At 47.9% G+C, this 20,119-nt stretch overlaps 1 protein-coding gene across 1 annotated transcript in view; it reads left to right on the top strand.

Moving 5' to 3' along the window:
- Nucleotides 1-307: 307 nt before the first annotated feature.
- The window catches only part of LOC104410255 (otoferlin-like), a gene marked incomplete at its 5' end in the record, with an annotated part of 85,496 nt that continues 65,684 nt past the window's right edge, over nucleotides 308-20,119 (top strand). The window contains 2 exon segments of the mRNA XM_010020367.1: nucleotides 308-396; nucleotides 17,787-17,886. Of these exon segments, the coding sequence (XP_010018669.1) occupies nucleotides 308-396; nucleotides 17,787-17,886 (189 nt within the window).

Here is a 20,119-nt window from a genome sequence, read left to right on the forward strand (position 1 = left end):
TATATTTATATAGCTATATGGATATATATGTTTATATATATAATATGTTTGTGTATGATATATATACTTACGTATGGACACACACATTTATACAGAGTATATATGTTTATACTATCCATCCATCCATAAAATATTTGGCATAGAGGCACATTCTTAGCGAGACCCCTGTAAAACAGCCCTGCCTGCCTTTTTGCTGGGGAAAAAGGATAGTTAGAATTTTTCTATGCCATCTCCACTCCACCCTCATCCCCTCTGCAGCAGCTCCCTGAAACAAGCCTGACATCTCCCTCTCATCCTTTCTCCACAGACTTTCCGCTGGCCAGTGGCAAGCAATATTGATGGGAATGAGATCCTGGAGATCCAGGTGTTCAACTACAGCAAAGTCTTCACCAACAGGTGAGAGCATGGTCTGTCCTTCCCTCCCACTGGCCCCCCATGTGCTTTCCAGTGGGAAGAGGGAGCTCCTGCTTGAGCTGGAGTCACATCCCTGTTTGGTTTGGAGACCTGAGTGTGAAGAAGACATTGGTGATTGATGTCTCCTGGGAAGGGCAAGGGAGCTCGGGTGTGATGTGTACAGCTGAGTGAGTGACGTTGCTCACCAGCAGCAAGAAGATGGTAGGCAGCACCATGTCTATGCCATGGTTTTCCCACAGTGCTGCCATTTTGTTCAATGAAACTTGAAATCTTTTGGTTAATTGTCAAGGTGGAAGTTCATAGAATCATAGAATCACAGAATGGTTTGGGTTGGAAGGGACCTTAAAGCTCATCCAGTTCCAACCCCCTGCCACGAGCAGGGACACCTTCCACTAGACCAGGTTGCTCCAAGCCCCGTCCAACCTGGCCTTGAACACTGCCAGGGATGGGGCAGCCACAGCTTCTCTGGGCACCCTGTGCCAGGGCCTCACCACCCTCACAAGTTGATACCCAAACGTAATTCCTCAGCTTTTGCAAATTCTTATTGATGAAGATATGTAGCTTCAAGCCATCATGAATGGAAGCATGCTCTGTCCCTTCACATTGTCCAGCTGCTGGCTGCACTAAGCCTGTGGAATGTACATACATCTGTATTCTTATTTATCTTATTCTTGTATTTTTTTTCTCACATAGATACTGTGGTGGTTGTCATGCCCTATGAATTATGTGCAATGCTATGAACATTTTTTCAAGGTTTCTTACAGTCAAAGCTTTGCCTCCACATTAATAACAAACAAGAGAGAAGGGAAGTTTGTTCCTTCGCTCAGCCTTCCTGTATTTCGTACATTTATCCATGCTAACATTGCAAAAACATGGGAGCTTTTCACAGAAAGAGGAGTGGCATACATGAATTGTCCTACAGAGCATTTACTCTGTCATTAAAGAGGGGAAAAGAAAAAGAGAGCTGAGGAAGGGCTCTTGCTTGTGGTTGGATGCTGCACTAACATTTTTGACCTGAAAACTAGTGTCAGCCCCAGCTGGATCTCAGCAGGGTCTCCTGAACATCTCCCAAGCACATGTTCATGCAAAAGCTTGCTTCAGAACCAAAAAACAACATGAGGAGACAGGCAGATGCCAGCATGCTAAATAGACATAACTAAAAACAAAACAACCAAAACTAAAACAAGCAAAAAAACCCCACAACCCACCAAATAAAAATACAAACTGAAAAAAAAAACTACAAACGAAACAAAAAAAGCCCCTAAAACAAAATGAGAAAAGAGTTAGTTACCTTTGCTTGCTTTTGAGTAGGGGCTTGAGTAGTATAAGGAGAGTTGAGAAAACATCTTTTATTAAGTTGCTCTTCAGGAGGAGAAAGACGAGGAGCCCCCAGAGGGTCCCAGCCCGGGTGGGTGGGTTGTGTGGGGAATGGGGGGCAGATGCAGTCAGAAGAGAAGTCCAGGGCTTGTGAGAGATCTCAGCTCTGCCACAGGAACCATACATAGTACAGGTCTCTTGGAGCTGTGTTCAGACCACCTCCTATAGGCATCTGCGATGAGATAGCGCAGTTGTAGTGGTCACTAAGTTCATGAATGATGGGCATGTGGAATAGGAGAGGAGAACCATTTCTGAACTGTACCAGGGTCCATGTGAGAAGGGACTGCTCAGGGGCTGTGGGCAGCAGATGGGTGATGGGAGCCCAAGATGGACAGATGCAGACCTGGAGATCCACCTCCTTCCCCAGCCAGTGTCAGCTCCGGCCTCTAGAACCTGCTTCTTCATGATGCATCCATCAGAACGGTGGTTTTAGTTTGACTGGCTGCTCCTTCAATGCTTTCCTTCACTTTCTACGCCCCTGCTGTGAGCAAGCAGCCTGGATACTGCCATGGATTTGCACAGGCTTAGTGCAACTGGCAGCTGGATGACATGAAGGGACAGAGCATCCTTCCATCCATGATGGCTTGAAGCTTCATATCTTCATTACCCAGCAGAAGTCACAGAATCACAGAATCCTAGAATCCCAGTTTGGAAGGACCTTAAGAATCATTTGGTCGAACCTTTCTTGGCAAAGCATGGCCTAGACTGGATGTCCTAGCAGCCTGTCCAGTTGAATCTTAACAGTCCAAGTCTGGAAAATCCACCACTTACCTGGGGACATTACTCCAGTGGATGGTTGTTCTCACTGTGAAAAATTTCCCTCTTGTGTCCAGCTGGCATCTCCCCATTCATAACTTTTGCCCATCACCCCTTGTATTTTCCATTGGACTCCTTGTAAAAAGGGAGTCTCTGTCTTCTTTGTAGCCACCCTTTAAATACTGGAACATGGGAATAAGGTCTCCCCTGAGCCACCTTTTCTCCAGGCTGAACAAGCCCAGCTCACTCAGCCTTTCCTTACACACTGCCCAGTGGTGGGATCATCCTTTTGGTCCTTCCTGGACCCTCTCCAGCTCATCTAAATCTGTTTTTTTATAGCGAATGAAAACATGCCAGTTGAATCAGATGCTTTTGCTCTAACAAACTGCACTTTAGGATGTACCCAATTTACCTTCTAGACAGCAATCCTGCTTGCTCTGCACACAGAGAAGCAATCCCTTCTCTCTCTGTCTTAAAATATGAAAGTAAATCCACTTGAAAGATGCGATAGAGAGCAGAAAGTGGTGATTCTGTGTCTGGAAATGAAGAACTGTCACTGTTCCTCCATTGAACTGGGAATTGGAAAGGCCAGGGCACACCAGCAGGTTGCACAGATTAGAGACTGAGAAAATGAATACTCAGGTAATTCCTTCCACTTTCAAGGGGACCAAAGTCTCTTAGGACTTTCCAAATACCCAACACAACCAAGGCATCCAGCTAGTTCAGCCAAATTGCTTTAAGTGCCTTTTTTTTTCCACTGGTGAACTGCACATGCAAAGATATAAGCTGTATCAGCCAGACAAGAGCCACTTCTACTTCCACCGTGACCTTCTATGTTATCATTTTCATCACTTTGGATATTTTCCTCAGTTTGTCTTTGACTGGTGAGGGCCTGGGCAGCCACAGAGAAGCAGCCTTTCCTTTGAGCAGCTGGAAACTGGTGATGCTGCAGGAGAGAAGTCATGGCCAAGTGGGCTTGAGCTGCCCAGGATGAAGCCTACATCTCTTTATCTTCTGCTACAATCTCAGTGAGCTCTACTGATACTTGAGTGCTGTAAGCCCCACCTTCAACATGAACTAGCAGTGCCATTAATTTTATTCCTTACCACTAAGAGATGGACAGATGTGCAGCAAGCAGGAATCTGATTCCAGTGCCCCATGGGAATTGGCTTCTTTCATCGATTTTGTTCCTCCTCAGTATAAAGAAACCCTCACATGCTGTGGTTCTTGTCCCAGGAGTCTGAGCTGAGGCAGCTGGCCTCTCCCATCATGGTGTCTAGAGCACACGAAACCAGGAGTATCTATGCCCATTGCTCGCCAAGTGTTTTCTGCCCTCGAAAGATCTTGCACATTTATACTCAAAGCACCTCTCAGTCTTGTTTTTGAGAAGACTGTTCTTGTCACCTCTTATCATGAAATCACAGAATGGTTTGGGTTGGAAAGAACAGAGTATAGGGCTAGAATCCCCTTCCTCAACCTGCTGGTCACGCTGCTGGTGATGCAGCCCAGGACACAGTTGGTTTCTGGGCTGCAAACTCACACTGCTGGGTCACTTTGAGCTTGCACAGTGCTTTTTATCATCTCAAATCATCTTTGCAGTTCTTTATCCTGCTAATGTTCAACTTTCAACATCCTCCCTTTAAAGTACAGGCACGGACTAGATAAATGCCCTGCATATCCCCAGCTCTGCAGACTGAGGATGAAACACATCTCTTTTCTCCCCTGCCCCTCCTCTGTTCAGCTCAGCTATGGATTAATTGGTTGGTTATCCACTGTGCTGGGCTGCTGGTCTACCACATTCTCTGGAGCTGTTATGTTCATGGAAGTCAGGTCAATTTTCTTCTAGGCTGGGGTGCAGATGCTGCCTCTTGGCAATGTTTTTGGCACATGAGTGCCCTTTCTGTTTGGCTCAGGTTCATTCCAAGGTCCCTACTGCTCTGCACAGTTCTTGCAAAACTGGTTGTCTGCTCTATCAATCTTTACATTATTTGAAGATTTGATTCTAAGTTGTTTTTACATCCCAGTCACTGATGTAGTAGTCATGGGCAGCTTAATAGCAAAATTTCACTGCAGCACTGTCACTCAAAGATGATTCTCAGCTCATATCCTATTTTTATAGTATCTCCACTAGTCCACTCCTGTTAGTGTGTAGCACTGACAGCAGGGATGTTAAAATAAACGTTTTGTTAGAATGTGCTCCTTTCATGCACTTAATAAACAAACTGATTCCAAAGCAGCAAACCAGGCTTGTTTTGACAGGCTCTATCTCCTCATAAACCTATCCTGAATGGCATTGATTACACTCCAGTTTTTAATTGCTTATTCATTGAATCCTGTACAAGCTTTCCTATTCTTCTCCTAGGATGGCTGCCAGATTAGCCTGGCTCCCTTCATCCACCCTGTATGAACTCTTTGCTGTGCTTAGATTTCTCTGTTATTCTAACTTCATTAAAAATTGATATCAGTTGATCAGAGGCCACTGGTTCCTTTGTGATGATTACCCACAAACTACCCCTGGCCTGCCACAACCAACAGAAATATTTATCCAGCATGTTTGCCTGCTTCACATAATTATAGGCTGAACAGCAGCTACTGCTCCTGGTTTTGGGGTGCATTTGCATTGAAATCGTAGAATCATCTAATCAAAATGGTTTGAGTGAGAAGGGATCTTAAAGCTCATCCACTTCCAAGCCCCTACCACAGGCAGGGACACCTTCCACTAGAGCAGGGTGCTCCAAGACCAGCCCCAAGCCCCTGTGTCCAACCTGGCCTTTGAACCCTGCCGGGTGGGGGGCAGCCACAGCTTCTCTGGGCACCCTGTGCCAGGGCCTCACCATCCTAACAGGGAAGAACTTCTTCCTAAGATCTCATCTCAATCTCCCCTTGTCAATTTAAAGCCATCCCCCCTTGTCCTGTCCCTACAAGCCCTTGTCAAAAGACCCTCTCCAGCTTTCTTGTCAGCCCCTTTAGGCACTGGAAGCTGCTCTAAGGTCTCTGCAGAACCTTCTCTCCTCCAGGTTCCTTGTGCCCAAAGCCTGCTGCCCTGGGGCAGGGAATGCCTCACTGTTCCTGGCTCTCCCAGACTCCTTTTCAGCAATGGGTGGTTCATCTCCATAAACTAAACATGAGTACCTGCTGCCATGCAGATGTCCCGGGATGTCTGGGACAAACACAGGGCTGGGAGATACAACTTTGGATCTAACAGGAGACACAGGTCCTTCGAGAAGCTGGATACTCAAAGGGAACCTGAGCTGAGCCCTAGTTCCCTATGGACACTTACACTGTAGTCACAGGAGATAAGGTCCCTTTTGGGATTCTGCTTTGCGCTGCTGTCAAGGCAAAGCCAGGGCAGATGTCTTCCTTGGCATTTGCTGTATAGGGTGTCTGATGCTGGCTCCTCTCCTGGGCTGGGCTGCAGGGCTTGGCTGCTCTGGTAACCCACAAAGCAAAGATGGGCAGCAAGGAGATCATGCTGTGCTGGGGCTCTTAACTGCTGTAGGACAGGCTGAATGCACACTGCCACAGACATGCTTCGGAGTTCATTTTACAGCATCTGTAAATGCCAGCATGAGGAAACTTTTTTTCTGACTTGAAGGTCTTTATTGAATTTAGCAGAGAGAGACAAAACAAGTAATTAACTCTGGAAAACCTCTGCAAGGCGGTACTGGATCTCCATTGCTGTGTTGGATATCGCACCACTGTCCTGGGCAGCTGATTGGATGCTGTTCTGAAGCAGGGTTGGTCCAGCTGTGTCTGGGGAGAACAAGCTCTGTGTTTCAGTACTTAAAGTGGGCTTGTAAGAAAGATGGGGACAGACTTTTTACAAGGGTCTGTAGCAATAGGACAAGGGGTAATTTTAAACTTAAAGAGGGGAGATCCAGACTGGAAGAACATTTTTATGCTGAGGGAGGTGAGGCGCTGGCACAGGTGGCTGCCCCATCCCCGGCAGTGTTCAAGGCCAGCTTGGACGGGGCTTGCAGCAACCTACTGTAGTGGAAGGTGTCCCTGCTCATGGCAGCGGGTTGGAACTAGGTGAGCTTTAAGGTCTCTTCCAACCAAACCAGTCTGTGGTTCTATGATTCTATGACCTGAGAACTGGCTTTGGCTGAAGGATGATCAGCCTAGAGAAGAGAAGACTGTGTGGAGACTGGTGCTATAAAGCAGCCTTCCAGTATCTGAAGGGGGCCTATAAGGATGATGGGGAGGGACTCTTCATTAGGGACTGTAGTGGTAGGACAAGGGGTAATGGCTTCAAACTTAAACAGGGGAAGTTTAGGTTAGATATAAGGAAGAAGTTCTTCACAGTGAGGGTGGTGAGGCACTGGAATAGGTTGCCCAAGGAAGCTGTGAATGCTCCAACCCTGGCGGTGTTCAAGGCCAGGTTGGACAGAGCCTTGGGCGACATGGTTTAGTGTGAGGTGTTCCTGCTCATGGCAGGGGGGTTGGAACTAGGTGATCTTAAGATCCTTTCCAACCCAAACCATTCTGTGATTCTATGGGATGAAAAGGCTGGAGTTCTCTGAAGCAGAAGACAACCAGGAGTCCAAAGGATGCAGTGAGAGGAAAGCCTTTTTCCAACCTTGTAAGTTTCCTACTGGTGGATGCAGGAGTAAGTTTCAGAACTGAGCATCAGTGGCAGGAAACAACCTGCAGAATAGACCACTCCAAGTCATAAACAGAAAGGGATTGTCCAGGTATTTGTGTTCAGACTCACAGCATTTCTCCTGCTGGCTAAGAAATGTCTACACCATGATATTAGTGCCAAGGCACAGACAATGTACCTGCTCCCCTCTCACTCCTTGGCAGCTGGTGCTGAGTGCCTTCCTCAAGGGAACACAGGGAAGCTGTGGTATACAAAAATAATAATAATTAAAGCCCTGGATCACAAGCCAGTGCTATAGCTGTAGCCCATCTTTCTTGCACATGACTTGAAGGAGGAGAGACAGACATAATCTTGGAGAAGAGGGAAAAATGTGGGGAGAAGCAGGGTGCCGGCACTGGGGTTTGGGAAGGTGAGCTGTATTCTCTGTGAATAATTCACATGTAGCTGATTAGTGCTGTTTATCAAAGCCCCAGATAAAGGCATGACACCTGATGCAGGTCCACCCTGAATAATAGAGTAGGCCAGAGCACAGACATGGCTGGTGGCTCATTGACTTCCTTTTGTTTCCTACCTCAGTGGCCATCAGCATGCAGCTAATTAGGTGGTAAAATAATCCTGTGCTGGCCCTGGCCAGGTGCCTCAGCCTCCTTACAGCTGTTGATAGTGTTCTTGGAGGGGCTGCAGGCTGCCATGTGTCTTGGCTCTGGGATAGTGCCTGAGTGCCCAAAGAAAGGGGCAGAACGTGGAAGCTGAAAATTCATGAGGACAGCTCAAATGGGCCAGCCTAGCAGTGCCATCAGCCCAGAAACCTGTCTCTAGCACATCACCAGTCACAGCATCCCCAGGCTGGAAGCCCTCCTCTCCAGCCAAGACTCATCCAAACCACCCCAAGGATGCCCTGACCCAGTGCAGGTGGATGAATCCGTTGTTAGTTTACTAGTGTAGATACAGATTGGAAATGCTTCATGCAAGTGTAGGACCAATAATCATGGGTCTTACACACCCATCCTGCATACATGAGATGCTTAATGTGATGCCATGTATCCCATCCTGGAAAGCAGATGAAGAAGCCAAATAACTGCTGCCTGGTGTGATAACCTGAGTAGAAATATTGAAATCCTATGGGAACTTAGTTCTTCTCTGTCCTTGTCTTCTGGTCCCCTGGGGAGACCTACAAAATACCTTCAAGAGGGTAAAAATTCTTAGCATGTGAACCCACAGTGGAGGGCCCCAGGAGAGGGCAGTGCAAGCAGCCTAGTGTGTGATGTGAGGTTCCAGAGGTGGATTTTGAGGGTGTCTGAGCAGGACACAGCGTGGGGCATGTATGAGTGATGTGGGGTGAAGGATCACAGGGACAGGAGAGGGCAGAGATGCAAGAAGCAAGTGGAGGCAGCAGCCAGGGCATCACACTGGGCTGGTGAGACATCAGAGAGGATGGCTGTGTGGTCCAGTGGTCCCAGATCATCACCTCTGAGACAGGACGTCTGCTCCTTGCCACTGCTCCCATTCCTGACCTGCTGGGACACCCTAGACAAGCCTTTTCCGGGACTTGTGCATAAAACAAGGACAATTCCAGTAAGTGACCACATCCCCTAAGGATGAGGAATGCTGCCCCAAAACCAAGAACTTTTGCTTCAGGGTGGTTTGTTTTCCTCTATGTCACTGTTTTCCTCTCTAAGGTGGGAAGCAGTAACTGGATCTGGCCAAAGGGTGAAAGCTACATTACAAACTGGTCAGCTCCTAATGGGCAATGCAGGGGTGGGGGCACAGATAACATCCCCCTGCAGAAAACTGATACCCACAGGGAAGAGGCAAGGGCTGTCTCTCCTTACCTGACAGAGAGACAAAGAGACTAATACCAAAGGTTTTGAATACAGCACTGTGCACGCCAGGCTAAAAATAGAGCTTTGTTTTGTCCTTTGTACTCCAGCTTCTCCATCAGCTAAGACCTTTGTGGAATTCAAGTCTTTTGTATGAAAGTGCCTCCAACTTGCAGAAGCCAGGGTGCTCACCATTTCACCCTCAGAAAACAGTCTGCTGCAGAATCAGAGAGTACCATGGAAAAAGTTATTAACTCTGGTGCAGTAAGGTTCCCCTCTTGTCTGGCTGCCCTCCCCATGCAGAGCAGGGCTTGAAGAGCAGGCTCAGGTTGCAAGAGGCGCATTTTGCAAACCAGAAGGTGCCACCGTTTCATTGAGACAGTGCTTGGACTTCAGCTGGGCAAGCCTTGCTGCTGCCCAGCCTGCTTAAACATTGCAGAGGTCTGAGCTGCAGACTTCGGAGCATCATCAGTGATGCAGGAGATTCAGTTCTCCCTAGTTTCTTCTCTCCCCAGTTTCTTCCCTCTCAATGTGAAGATCCTAGGGATGCCCTGAGGTTGCATCCAGGGGTCTGACTCACCACTGGATGGGTGATGCCACGGATGCACTCATCAAGATGTTATTTTTGTCTAGAGAACTGCTAAAAGGCAGAAATTAAATCTCTTCAGATGAAACTGAGTACACTTGTAACCCAGACAAAATGTTTACGTAAAATCACACTGCACTGGCTTCATGTTGGTTTGCTTTTGTCTCTATCCAAAACAATTTTTTAGGGTCCCTTTCTAACCCCACTAGTAAGACAAAAAAGAAACTCATATGAACAATCTTATGGGATTGGAGGCCACCTGCACAATTTAGGGTTTATTTTTGTGATTTTCATATGTGATTTGGATCCCCAAAGTTTATTACATGAAGTCCAACCTTGCAGGTCTCTTGAAGGGAATCTTACACCTTAGTAGTTGGGAGCAATCCAGTAACCTTAATTATCCAAACATCATTAAACCAAGTTTTTCTACTAATCCTTTCAGCACTGGAAACACAGAAAGTTGATCACCAATGCTGTCCTAGGCTGTCTTGGCAACAAGCTGTTGGTTATCAGACTCCTTTGGTTTTGTATTATTAACTGTTCAGGAGCAAAAAGGATCCAACAGAACGGACAAAAGCTTTTATAATAGGAACTATAAATAAATCAATCTTCTTCAATTCAAAAGAGGACATAATAAGTAGCCACAAGATTAAGCTGGGGAGGAAACAGTTTTTCATCATCTATTCCAGTAGAAAAACTCGGAAGACATGAAAATGAAGACAGTGGAAAGTAGGCTTAGAATGAAGTGGGTCTTCAGAAGTCTCATTAAGATTTTCTAGCATCAGCTTCCATGGAAGGTTAAAGGACAGGGTGTGCTTGGTTATGACCTGTGAGGACTGATATCCCCAGGGGCAGGAACCTGGAAAGGAAGAAGTTTCCATACCATGTCAGAGATGCAAGCTAATCAGACAAGATGTCTACAAAGGTATCAGCTCAGCCTTTTTGCGAGTAATATCATGTCTTACAACTAGTCCAGTCCTGCAGACAAGGCTGGCACGTGAAAAAAGAGCTGAAAACACTGAGGCCCAGGGAGGAGGCAAGCTGCAGAGGCAGAGATGTGCAGAGTCCAGACTTCCAAGAGGGAGCTGGAAGTCATCTTGGCTCACCAAGAGCAAGAGTAAATGAGCAAAGGATAAGACAGCTGGGATGGCTGGCTCACCTCAAGATGGACATGGCCAGCAAGTGATGATCATAGAATCATCATAAAATGGTTTGGGTTGGAAGAGACCTTAAAGCTCATCCAGTTCCAACCCCCTGCCACGAGCAGGGACACCTTCCACTAGACCAGGTTGCTCCAAGCCCTGTCCAAGCTGGCCTTGAGCACTGCCAGGGATGGGGCAGCCACAACTTCTCTGGGCAACCTGTGCCAGGGCCTCACCACCCTCACAGGGAAGAACTTCCTCCTCAGATCTCATCTCAATCTCCCCTCTGTCAGTTTAAAGCCATTCCCCCCTTGTCCTGTCCCTACAGGCCCTTGTCAAAAGCTCCTCTCCAGCTTTCTTGTCCACCCCTTCAGGCACTGGAAGCTGCTCTAAGGTCTCCCTGGAGCCTTCTCCAGGCTGAACAAGCCCAGCTCATTCAGCCTGTCTCCATAGCAGAGGTGCTCCAGCCCTCGGAGCATCTTTGTGGCCTCCTCTGGACTTGCTCCAACAGCTCCACATCAACTGTGTATGTGCAGTACTGATAAATGCATGCTGTTACCTCTTGCAGCTCACACGATGAGTGCCTTGGAGCTTGGACAGAAATGAAGAGCCTCTTTCACTGTCTGGCCAAATTGCAGCTTCGTGTGTAATCATTTGATTCTTTAAGTTAAAGCATCCTAAATCACTTCCCTCCTAAGTACCCCCTTTGCACCAAGCCTGTGTGATATGCAAGTCAGAGCCTACAGTCCCAAGTGTATGTAATTATTACTGGTTTGTTATCATTTGGATAACCTAGTGAAATGTAGGACACCACAGCTGTTCCAGCTCAGCAGCCTCCAGATAGCAAAAGTTGCTTCAGTGAATTAACATTTTTTTCAGCAAACTCTTGCAAAAATTCTCATTAAATACAAATGCATTTTCTTTTCACCCTGGAAGACAAATGGAATAGCGCGGGTGCCAGTCAACCCTGTCAGGTAACTAACTTGAAATAAGATTACTTGCTAAAGAGGCAATTTGGGGTATAGTTAGACTTTTGCACTGTGTTTGACTTGGTGTCATGCAGTATTTTGATTAAGAGATGAAAAGTTCTGTGAAAACTTGGCACAGCAGTTGCTGGAGGTGTTATGCCTGTGAGCAGCGCTTGGGAGTGACTGCAGGCAGGGATCCATCACACAGGATGCTGGAGGCCAGTGCAGCCCTGCAGGACCAGACCTTGTCATGCATTTCCTCAGTCTGAAAAGAAAATGTATTTAGTTACAGAGCCCACTGCTTCAGAAAGGAGCTGGAAAGGTGGGATTGATTGGAGAGGAGCAGCCAGAGTCACAGAATCATAGAATGGTTTGGGTTGAAAAGGACCTTAACATCATCTATTTCCAACCCCCCTCCCATTAGACCACGTCACCCAAGGCTTTGTCCAACCTGGCCTTGAACACTGCCACGGATGGAGCATTTACCACTTCTCTGGGCAACCTGTTCCAGTGCTTCACCACCCTCACAGTAGAGAACTTATTCCTTATATCCAACCTGAACATCCCTTGTTTAAGTTTGAACCCATCACCCCTTGTCCTATCACTAGAGTCCCTGATGAAGAGTCCCTCCCCAGCATCCTTATAGGCCCCCTTCAGATATTAAAGGCTGCTCTGAGGTCTCCACGCAGCTTGTCTTCTCCAGGCTGAACTGCCACAACTTTCTCAGCCTGTCTTCATACAGGATCTTAGCAGATCTGCCTACCTTGAAGTCATCATCTTCTCTGTCTGTATGGCTTATTGGTAAGGAAAGGAAGACATGGCCCGATCATGTACCAAGAAGCAGGAATTTTGTGGCCATTGCTTTGACAAATCACTGACAAATCCACAGGTTCACCACCTCAGCAGATTTTAGCTGACTAATGCTGAGCTGTGTGTCATCAGAGCCCCCCTAATCATCCAAAAGTTTAGCATTTCCCACAATCCCTTCTTTGGGCAGCCTGGGCATTGGTCATGTCCCCATGCTGCCTGTTTTGCATTGCAGAAGCTCATTAATCCAGAGCAGACTGTGCACTGGGCAGGCATTTAGGAAAGCTGCTCTGCTGCCCAGTTGGAGACTGTGCACCCAGCTGTCCCGATGGACTAGGAGCCTCCAGATCTCTGCCCTCCTTGCAGGTGCCAGGGTGGGCAAGGCAGTGCTCAGTGTGTAATCTGGGCTGTAGCCTGGGTGCAGGAGTTTGGAGATGCTGCTGTGGGTTCAGGGGGTGTAACCAAATCCTTCAATGTTTGCAGCTCTTGGTGCCAGGGCATGGGAAGTTGTCCTGGCAGGGGGATGCATGAAGATGCAGTGGCTACTCCCTGCATGCCCTACGTCACCCCACGGTATTCCTGGTCTTCTCTCAAGCACTTTGAATTACAACAAGCATTGAATTTTTGTTTGGGTTGGGAGCAGGCAATGATGCAGGGATGGGTTGTATGATGGTTCAGCATGATAACTTCCTCCACCCGCCCCAGTCTGATACTATATTAAAATCCTAATTTCGATCCCATATCTTTGATTTGGGTCTGATTTTCTCCATCTATTGTAGTACCCGGAGCAGACATCTTCAGGGTCCTTTTCTCTCCCAAGCACCCAGCTGGGTTGGCCATGGCCACATGGGGAAGCTCACCTCTCCAAAACCCTTTGGGGCTGCCCAGCTCCTGCCCCTGCATCCCTGCAATGGGTTGGGGTTGGTGTATTGGCCTGGCCAAGCCTAGCAGGCAGCATCTCAGCATAGATGGGAACTCTAAGCCAATTTAGATGGAGCCAACAACTCCAACTGGGTCACGAGCAGGAGACCAGCTCTCCCTGAGGTCTTTAAGTGCAGATTGCATTCTCCCTTGGGCAGCTGAGCCTTTATTCCAATCTCCCAGGCTCTTGCAGGTCTGACAATGGGTTGAAATCAGTGGCACCCCTCTGCTTTCCCCACACTACCTTGCAAGGCATGTCTGGAGGTGGGAACCAAACCAGGAAAGAGATGCCATGATTTCTCTTTCATCACTTCACAAGATCTGATGATGATGGATGGATGGATGGATGGATGGATGGATGGATGGAGATGCCACACCCCACCAGAGGCTCTTCTTGGCTGCAAGAACAGGACTTGCCCAGGGACCAAACATCATCCAAGGGCTAAGCTGGCAGGGAAGGGGTGACAGGACTTCATGGGCGGGAGGATGCTCTTAGCAAAACCAGATGCACCCCTCGACCTCAGAGCAGTGGGACTTCAGTGCTGGACATGCCTGGCCAGGTTCAGTATCACCCCCCACCATGTCAAGGGGTACGCAGCAGTCCCAGGCTGCCTTGATCCAAGGCTTTGAGCAAGCTCTGAACACCGAACCAGCCAGGCTGGGTTTGAAACAAGAGAGGTTCCTACAGTCTGATAAAATTACAAGTGACCCAGAAAAACTCCCTCACTTTCCATCAGCAGAAATGCCAGGGAAGGGCGCAGGGCACTTGATGAATTATGAAACACTTGGAAATGAAAGGCTGTGTAGACAAGTCCTGAATATTTCATTCCCTCTTGCTTGGCTCCTGCCTGCCAGGGGCAGCGGGTTGGGAAGGGTCTGAGGAAGGAGCGTGTTATGCCAAGCCTAACACAGATCCATCTTCCTGATAATTTACATACTTGCAGATGAGCTGGCCTGAGGTCTGTGAGCTGAGCTGGGGAGCGCGGAAGCACAGAATTCAGGATGAAAGGGCTACAAAGGCATGCCAGGAGGATGGTGGAAGGGCCTGCATCGCACTCTCTTCTCAGGAGATGGGAGAATCTGCTCTTTGCCAGTTGTCACCACCCAGATACTGTGGCTGGGAAAACAACGCCACGGGGCTAGGACTGCCTCTGACATACCTGCTTTTACCTGCTCCTGTGGCAGCAACAGCCTGCGATTCTGAGCACTCACAAGCAGTGTGCAATTTTGACTGTAGACACCTGGGGAAAGCATTGTGCTGGAGATGGACATGATGTTGTGCAGCCTCTGGCTTCTCTTGTGTAAACTTGACCCAGAGACCCTGCAGCACCGTGGCAGGTCACAGAAGCTGTCTACAGAGGTGTCTGTAGAGTCAGTTTGGGGGGTCAGGAGGGGTCCCCAGCTACAAGTCCGTCCAACCTGGCCTTGAACACTGCCAGGTGGGGGCCAGCCACAGCTTCTCTGGGCAACCTGTGCCAGCGCCTCACCACCCTCACAGGGAACAACTTCTTCCTGAGATCTCATCTCAGTCTCCCCTCTGACAGTTTAAAGCCATTCCCCCCTTGTCCTGTCCCTACAGGCCCTTGTCAAAAGCCCCTCTCCAGCTTTCTTTTTGGCCCCTTTGGGCACTGGAAGCTGCTCTAAAGTCTCCCTGGAGCCTCTTCTTCTCCAGGCTGAACAAGCCCAGCTCTCTCAGCCTGTCTCCATAGCAGAGGTGCTCCGGCCTTTGGAGCATCTTCATGGCCTCCTCTGGACTCAGTGCAACAGCTCCACATCCTTCTTATGTTGGGGCCCCAGAGATGGACACAGGACTGCAGGGGTGGTCTCACAAAAGAGGAGCAGAGGGGGAGAATCACGCTGCTGGTGATGCAGCCCAGGACATAGTTGGTTTCTGGGCTCAAGCGGAGGCTGCTGGGTCATGTTGAGCTCTGCAGGAACTAAAACCCCTAAAAAATAGAAGAAAGCAGAGAGTTCTCTTAAAAAATGAGAGAGCTTCTGCTTTTGAAAACAACAAACACCATTATTTTGCAAATCCTGAAATGTGGGCTGTTATGGCAGTGTTTTCCCTAGATAAGCCCATCTAGGAGAAGCAGGTCTCCATGGGCAGCAATGATGGATTATTTATTGTGCATGAAGCAATATAAAGCGCACAAAGAAAAGGTATTCACATTCAGTGTCCTGCCTAGCACCTTGGAGATACAGGAGCTCACTGCTGGGAACTACCTGTGCACAGCACGTGGGAGCTGAGGACAGGAGGAAGGGTCCTGTCCCACAGAGCACACTAAGGCAGGTCTCCTTTTGCTTTCCCTTGCTCCTGGAGCATCAAGCATCACCAGCAGGGTCTGTCAGAGGTGTGCTGGAAAGCAGGACCTCCCTGCTGCAAGTTAGGCAGAGCTAGATAAGCAGATAAGCAACAGTAAGGTTATTTTTCTGTATTTTTGTAGGTACTTTATTAGTTTCCTCAGGCAGTTTATTATTATAAATGAGTGATGTACAGTGTGATAACAGCACAGTTTTATTTCTCTGGTCAGGGAAATGCCCAAGGTGGTACTGTCTGAGACCCACGCATGCAGGCGTGTGCACACTGGCGCACAGAGGCTTGTGCAAAGAAAGACTGTTTGGGTGGGGAAAGAAAAAACAGGATTAGCAGAGGCAGAACACAGGCAAAACAATCCCTAAAGCCAGTGAAGACCCCAGGGATCTGAGCAGGGCTGGGCAAACCCTGCTCTTCCATTTCAAAGGGTGCTTCAAAGCCTAAAGGGGATGTCTTGAGAGCTGGGAAAGACAAATCCCATCCTCAGACTGACCAAGGGAACATCTGCTAACCCCGCTTTTACCTTGGGTCTCCAGGCTGCGATGCAGGCACAGCATCGGGTGCTTGGATTACACAGGGGCAGAGGCAGGAGAGGAGCTCTCAATATTCCAGCACCCAGCATAGGGAGTTCTTGTTTCTCCTGCTCTAAAACCACTTCTTGATATATCAGCATCTCAGTAAGTGATGCCTTGAGGTTTGCAAGGAAGTAGTTTAATCAGCAGCAGCTTCCTCTCTGGTCCCAGTCAGCAGAGCACTCCAGGCATACTCCCGGTGTGCCATGTAATACCTTCACTGTCATCTGGGATTGTCGTACTGGAGATGATATGCAAGGCAGAAGGGTAAGGCATATTCACTGTTTCAGGGCTTTTTCCATGTCAGGAGTCACTTGTTGATTCATAGCTGGGTCTTCTTAGGCAATGGTCCCTCTGGTCCCACAGTAGAACATGAAGAACATAAAGCTACAGCTCCTTGACAAGCCATGAGCTGGCAAATAAGTAATTACTTTTATTAGAAAGTGCCAGGCCTCTCCACTCCCTATGGTATCTATTTGGGCCTGTAATTTAACAAACATGGTTGCTTTCAGCACACACAGTGCTGCACACCCCGGCTTCAAGAGCTGCAGGCACCAGTGAGCCTGGGCAAGAGCCACTAAGAGCAATTAGATGCCTTCATCCTGCTCATCCTGGAGGAGTTTAGGTGGTAATCAGATGCTCAGGGGAGAAATGGCCATGGTGGTTGGAAGATGTTATATCCCCTCAGTATCCATCTCAGCCCATGGAAGGTGTCAGCACATGCAGGTCTGGTGGGACAAATGTGAGCCCTCATCTGTTCCTCTGCAGGGTCAGGCAGGCTGCTCAGTGCAACAGTGGGGTTGGAGAAACCAGCTTCTTTTCCACTGAAGGGAAGATGGGAGTGCTCTGCTGTCAGAGCAATAATATCCAGCACAAGTGTGGGAACAGCCTGGGAAGGAGGAAATAATGTATTAAACCATTGCTCAACACCTTCTGTAAATATAACCAGGCATATCCATTGTGCTCCAGGGATGTCCTGCCCCAGGATAACTCCTCCTTGGTGGAGGTGATCTGGGGCCAAGCATGTTGTCCTGGGACCTCCCCATGTCATGTCCTGTGCTGACAGTGTCCTGATGCAGATGGGTGGGGGACAGTGCCCTGGTTCTTGCCATGTTCAATTTATGATTGCAGACATAACTGCAGACATTCAGGATGGAAAAGGCCAGTTTGGGTTCCCTTAGTTGAATCCCAGTAATACAAGACTGATGGTTCCCAAAGACTCCTTCTCTTCTTATCCCAACAGTGTTACCTTGAACTGGTTTCCTTCCTGGCTTCTCCTTTTCCCACCATCTCCATGGAGCTGGGGTCACTGGCTCAGCTGCCGGAGTCTTTGGCCATGTTCTGATCTTGTATCTTGCTTCTACCTTCTCTTAAGGCAAATGTAAGCAAAAACAGCCACGTATGTTTTATGCTTGGACAAGTTGGCCAGCAAAACCCTTTCCCATTAAAAACAGAATCTGGGTTCTTAGCACAGCTTGACTGACTTTTCTGTTCTTTGCTCCATAGGCTCATTGGCACTTTCCAGATGGTTCTGCAAAAGGTGGTGGAGGAAGGGCAGGTAGAAGTGACAGACACGCTCATAGACGACAATAATTCAGCCATTCAGGTAGGTCAAGAGGAATAAGCAGCTGCTGCTGCCTTTCAGACTTTGTGCATGTGTCCATATTTTTGCTGACTCTGTGGGAAGAGGGAAGTCTGTGTTATACTCCTGAACCCCCAAATCCTCAACCTTTACTTCTTCCTATAACTCTTGGTTTGAAGGAATAAGGCAGCCAGGACTGTCCTGAGAGCGCACAGTGAAGGCTCTATTCATCTCTGACCTCAACACTGCTTTTTTTCTGCCTCTTGTAGCCCATGAGACGTACCTCAAGCAGTAGCTCACCTGAAGTCCCATTGTTTATACCCCTCTGGGGAAAATCAGAGTGAGAAATATGAGCTGGTCTGTGTCTGCACCCCTCATTCTGAGCCCCTGACGCCCAGGAAAAGGCAAAGTAGCTGCTGTGTAACTCTGTGCATTCCCATCTGCACTCCCATAACGCATCTCATGGGAGCTGTTTCCCATGGAGATTGAGTTTTATAACACACTTGGAAATACAGCTACTTATAATCTTCTTGAGGATCAAAACCCTAGTGTTTTAATTAAGAAATAAAACCTCAGCCTCCCCCTTTTTCCTCTATAAGCTGCTTCCTAGACTCAGCATAAAGGAAAAGTGCAATTGCTTGTGACCCTCTGTGCTAACAGCAAGCAATTAGCAATGAAAAGATGAATGGTTTCATTAGGAGAAGACAGGAGGTGACTTCTCCTGTGGGGGTAGAGGGAATGAAACCAATAAAAGTATAAGAAACACAGTCCTGAGGAGGGAGAAAAAATGAAGGGGTTGCAGCAATAATTCCAGGATTGGAAAAAGTAGCTCCTGCTGTTCTCTTGGTTTATCAGATGGGGAAGTTACCTGATTAAAGTCCATGGGACCCTCCAAAGGAAGAAAGTCCCATATTTTTAAGACCCTTCAGTGTCACAGGGGGGAGAGAGGAAAATCAATGGATGAAAATTAAATACATGCAACTTCTTGATGTCAAAACCACTGGATTTTTTTAGAATGAACTAACCTAGGACTAAGGAGGTACCTTCATTGCCTGGTGTTTTGCTGCGTGGCCAGGAGCTTGGTGAAGCCACATAGTAGGTCAAAGTAAATGGTCTGCTACCCTTCACGTCTTTATAAGTTGTGTGCTTCTAACCTGGAAGAACCTGAAGGAGAAATGACCTTGCCAGCCCATGCCCAGTGTGCTGGATAACCTGTGCTCATCACCTCCTTTGAGGACCTCATGTCTACATCTTCTCTGTGTCATGGCAGGTCTGCTGGAGTTGTTTTAGTTGGTATCTACAGAGTGCTCTGAAAAACATAAATACTGACTGTTGTCTATTGCTATGCTACAAAATCAGGGCAGCCTGGGCAAGGCAGATTTTACAGGAGTACAGATCTCCTTTGTACAATAAAGTCCCCCATGTCCTTCACAGCACAAGCCACATGGATGCTCATGCACAATTCCTGCATTTCCTGAGCTTGCTGTGAGCAGAAATGCCTCATCCCTCTATTTCCCCTCCATTTCTGGGGCATTGGCTTAGCCCCAGGCCACCCCTGTTCAAACTGGAGCTGGGATGTGAGGGTGTACACTTGCATTTTGGGCTTCCAGCAGGATTTCAGATCCCTTCTCCCATACAGCAACCATCGCAACAACAGAGGCACGGAGACAGCTAAACTTCCCACTGCCAGCCTTTGCTCCAGCAAGAGGATAAATTTGCACTGAGGGAGCCTCAAGAGGAGATAATCCAGAGGCAACACCTGGGAGATTTTGCATGGAGAAATGTTAGTGGAAACATAAATCTGGAATAGCTCCTGATGGGCAGCAGAGTCAGCTCTTGTGGAGAGGCGACCCACTTTCTCCCAGACATGAAAGATTTTATTAGTAGGCATGGAGTGGACCACAGACAGTGGGGGCTGCTGCAGGAGGAGAGAGGGACTGAAAAATATCAGACATATGGAAGAGGCAGAGGTGGGCAGGTATGAAAAGCCACTGCCCATCTGCTGAGATGGAGTAACTGGATGTCAGCACTCCTCCTCCTTTGAGATACAAAGTAAAAGGTTTTGCTTGGAAGAACATGTTACTTGCATTGAGCAAACTCACAGAAAAATCATGTGCAAGGATTGCAAAAATGACCTCCAGAATTAGGAAAATAGTACAATCATAGAATGGTTTGGGTTGGAAGGGGCCTTAAAGCTCATCCAGTTCCTAACCCCTGCCATTGGCAGGGAGATCTTTCAACAAACCAGGTTTCTCTC

Source organism: Nestor notabilis, unplaced genomic scaffold (genome assembly GCF_000696875.1).
Source record: "Nestor notabilis isolate BGI_N333 unplaced genomic scaffold, ASM69687v1 scaffold2408, whole genome shotgun sequence".
NCBI classification, from domain to species: Eukaryota; Metazoa; Chordata; class Aves; order Psittaciformes; family Psittacidae; genus Nestor; species Nestor notabilis.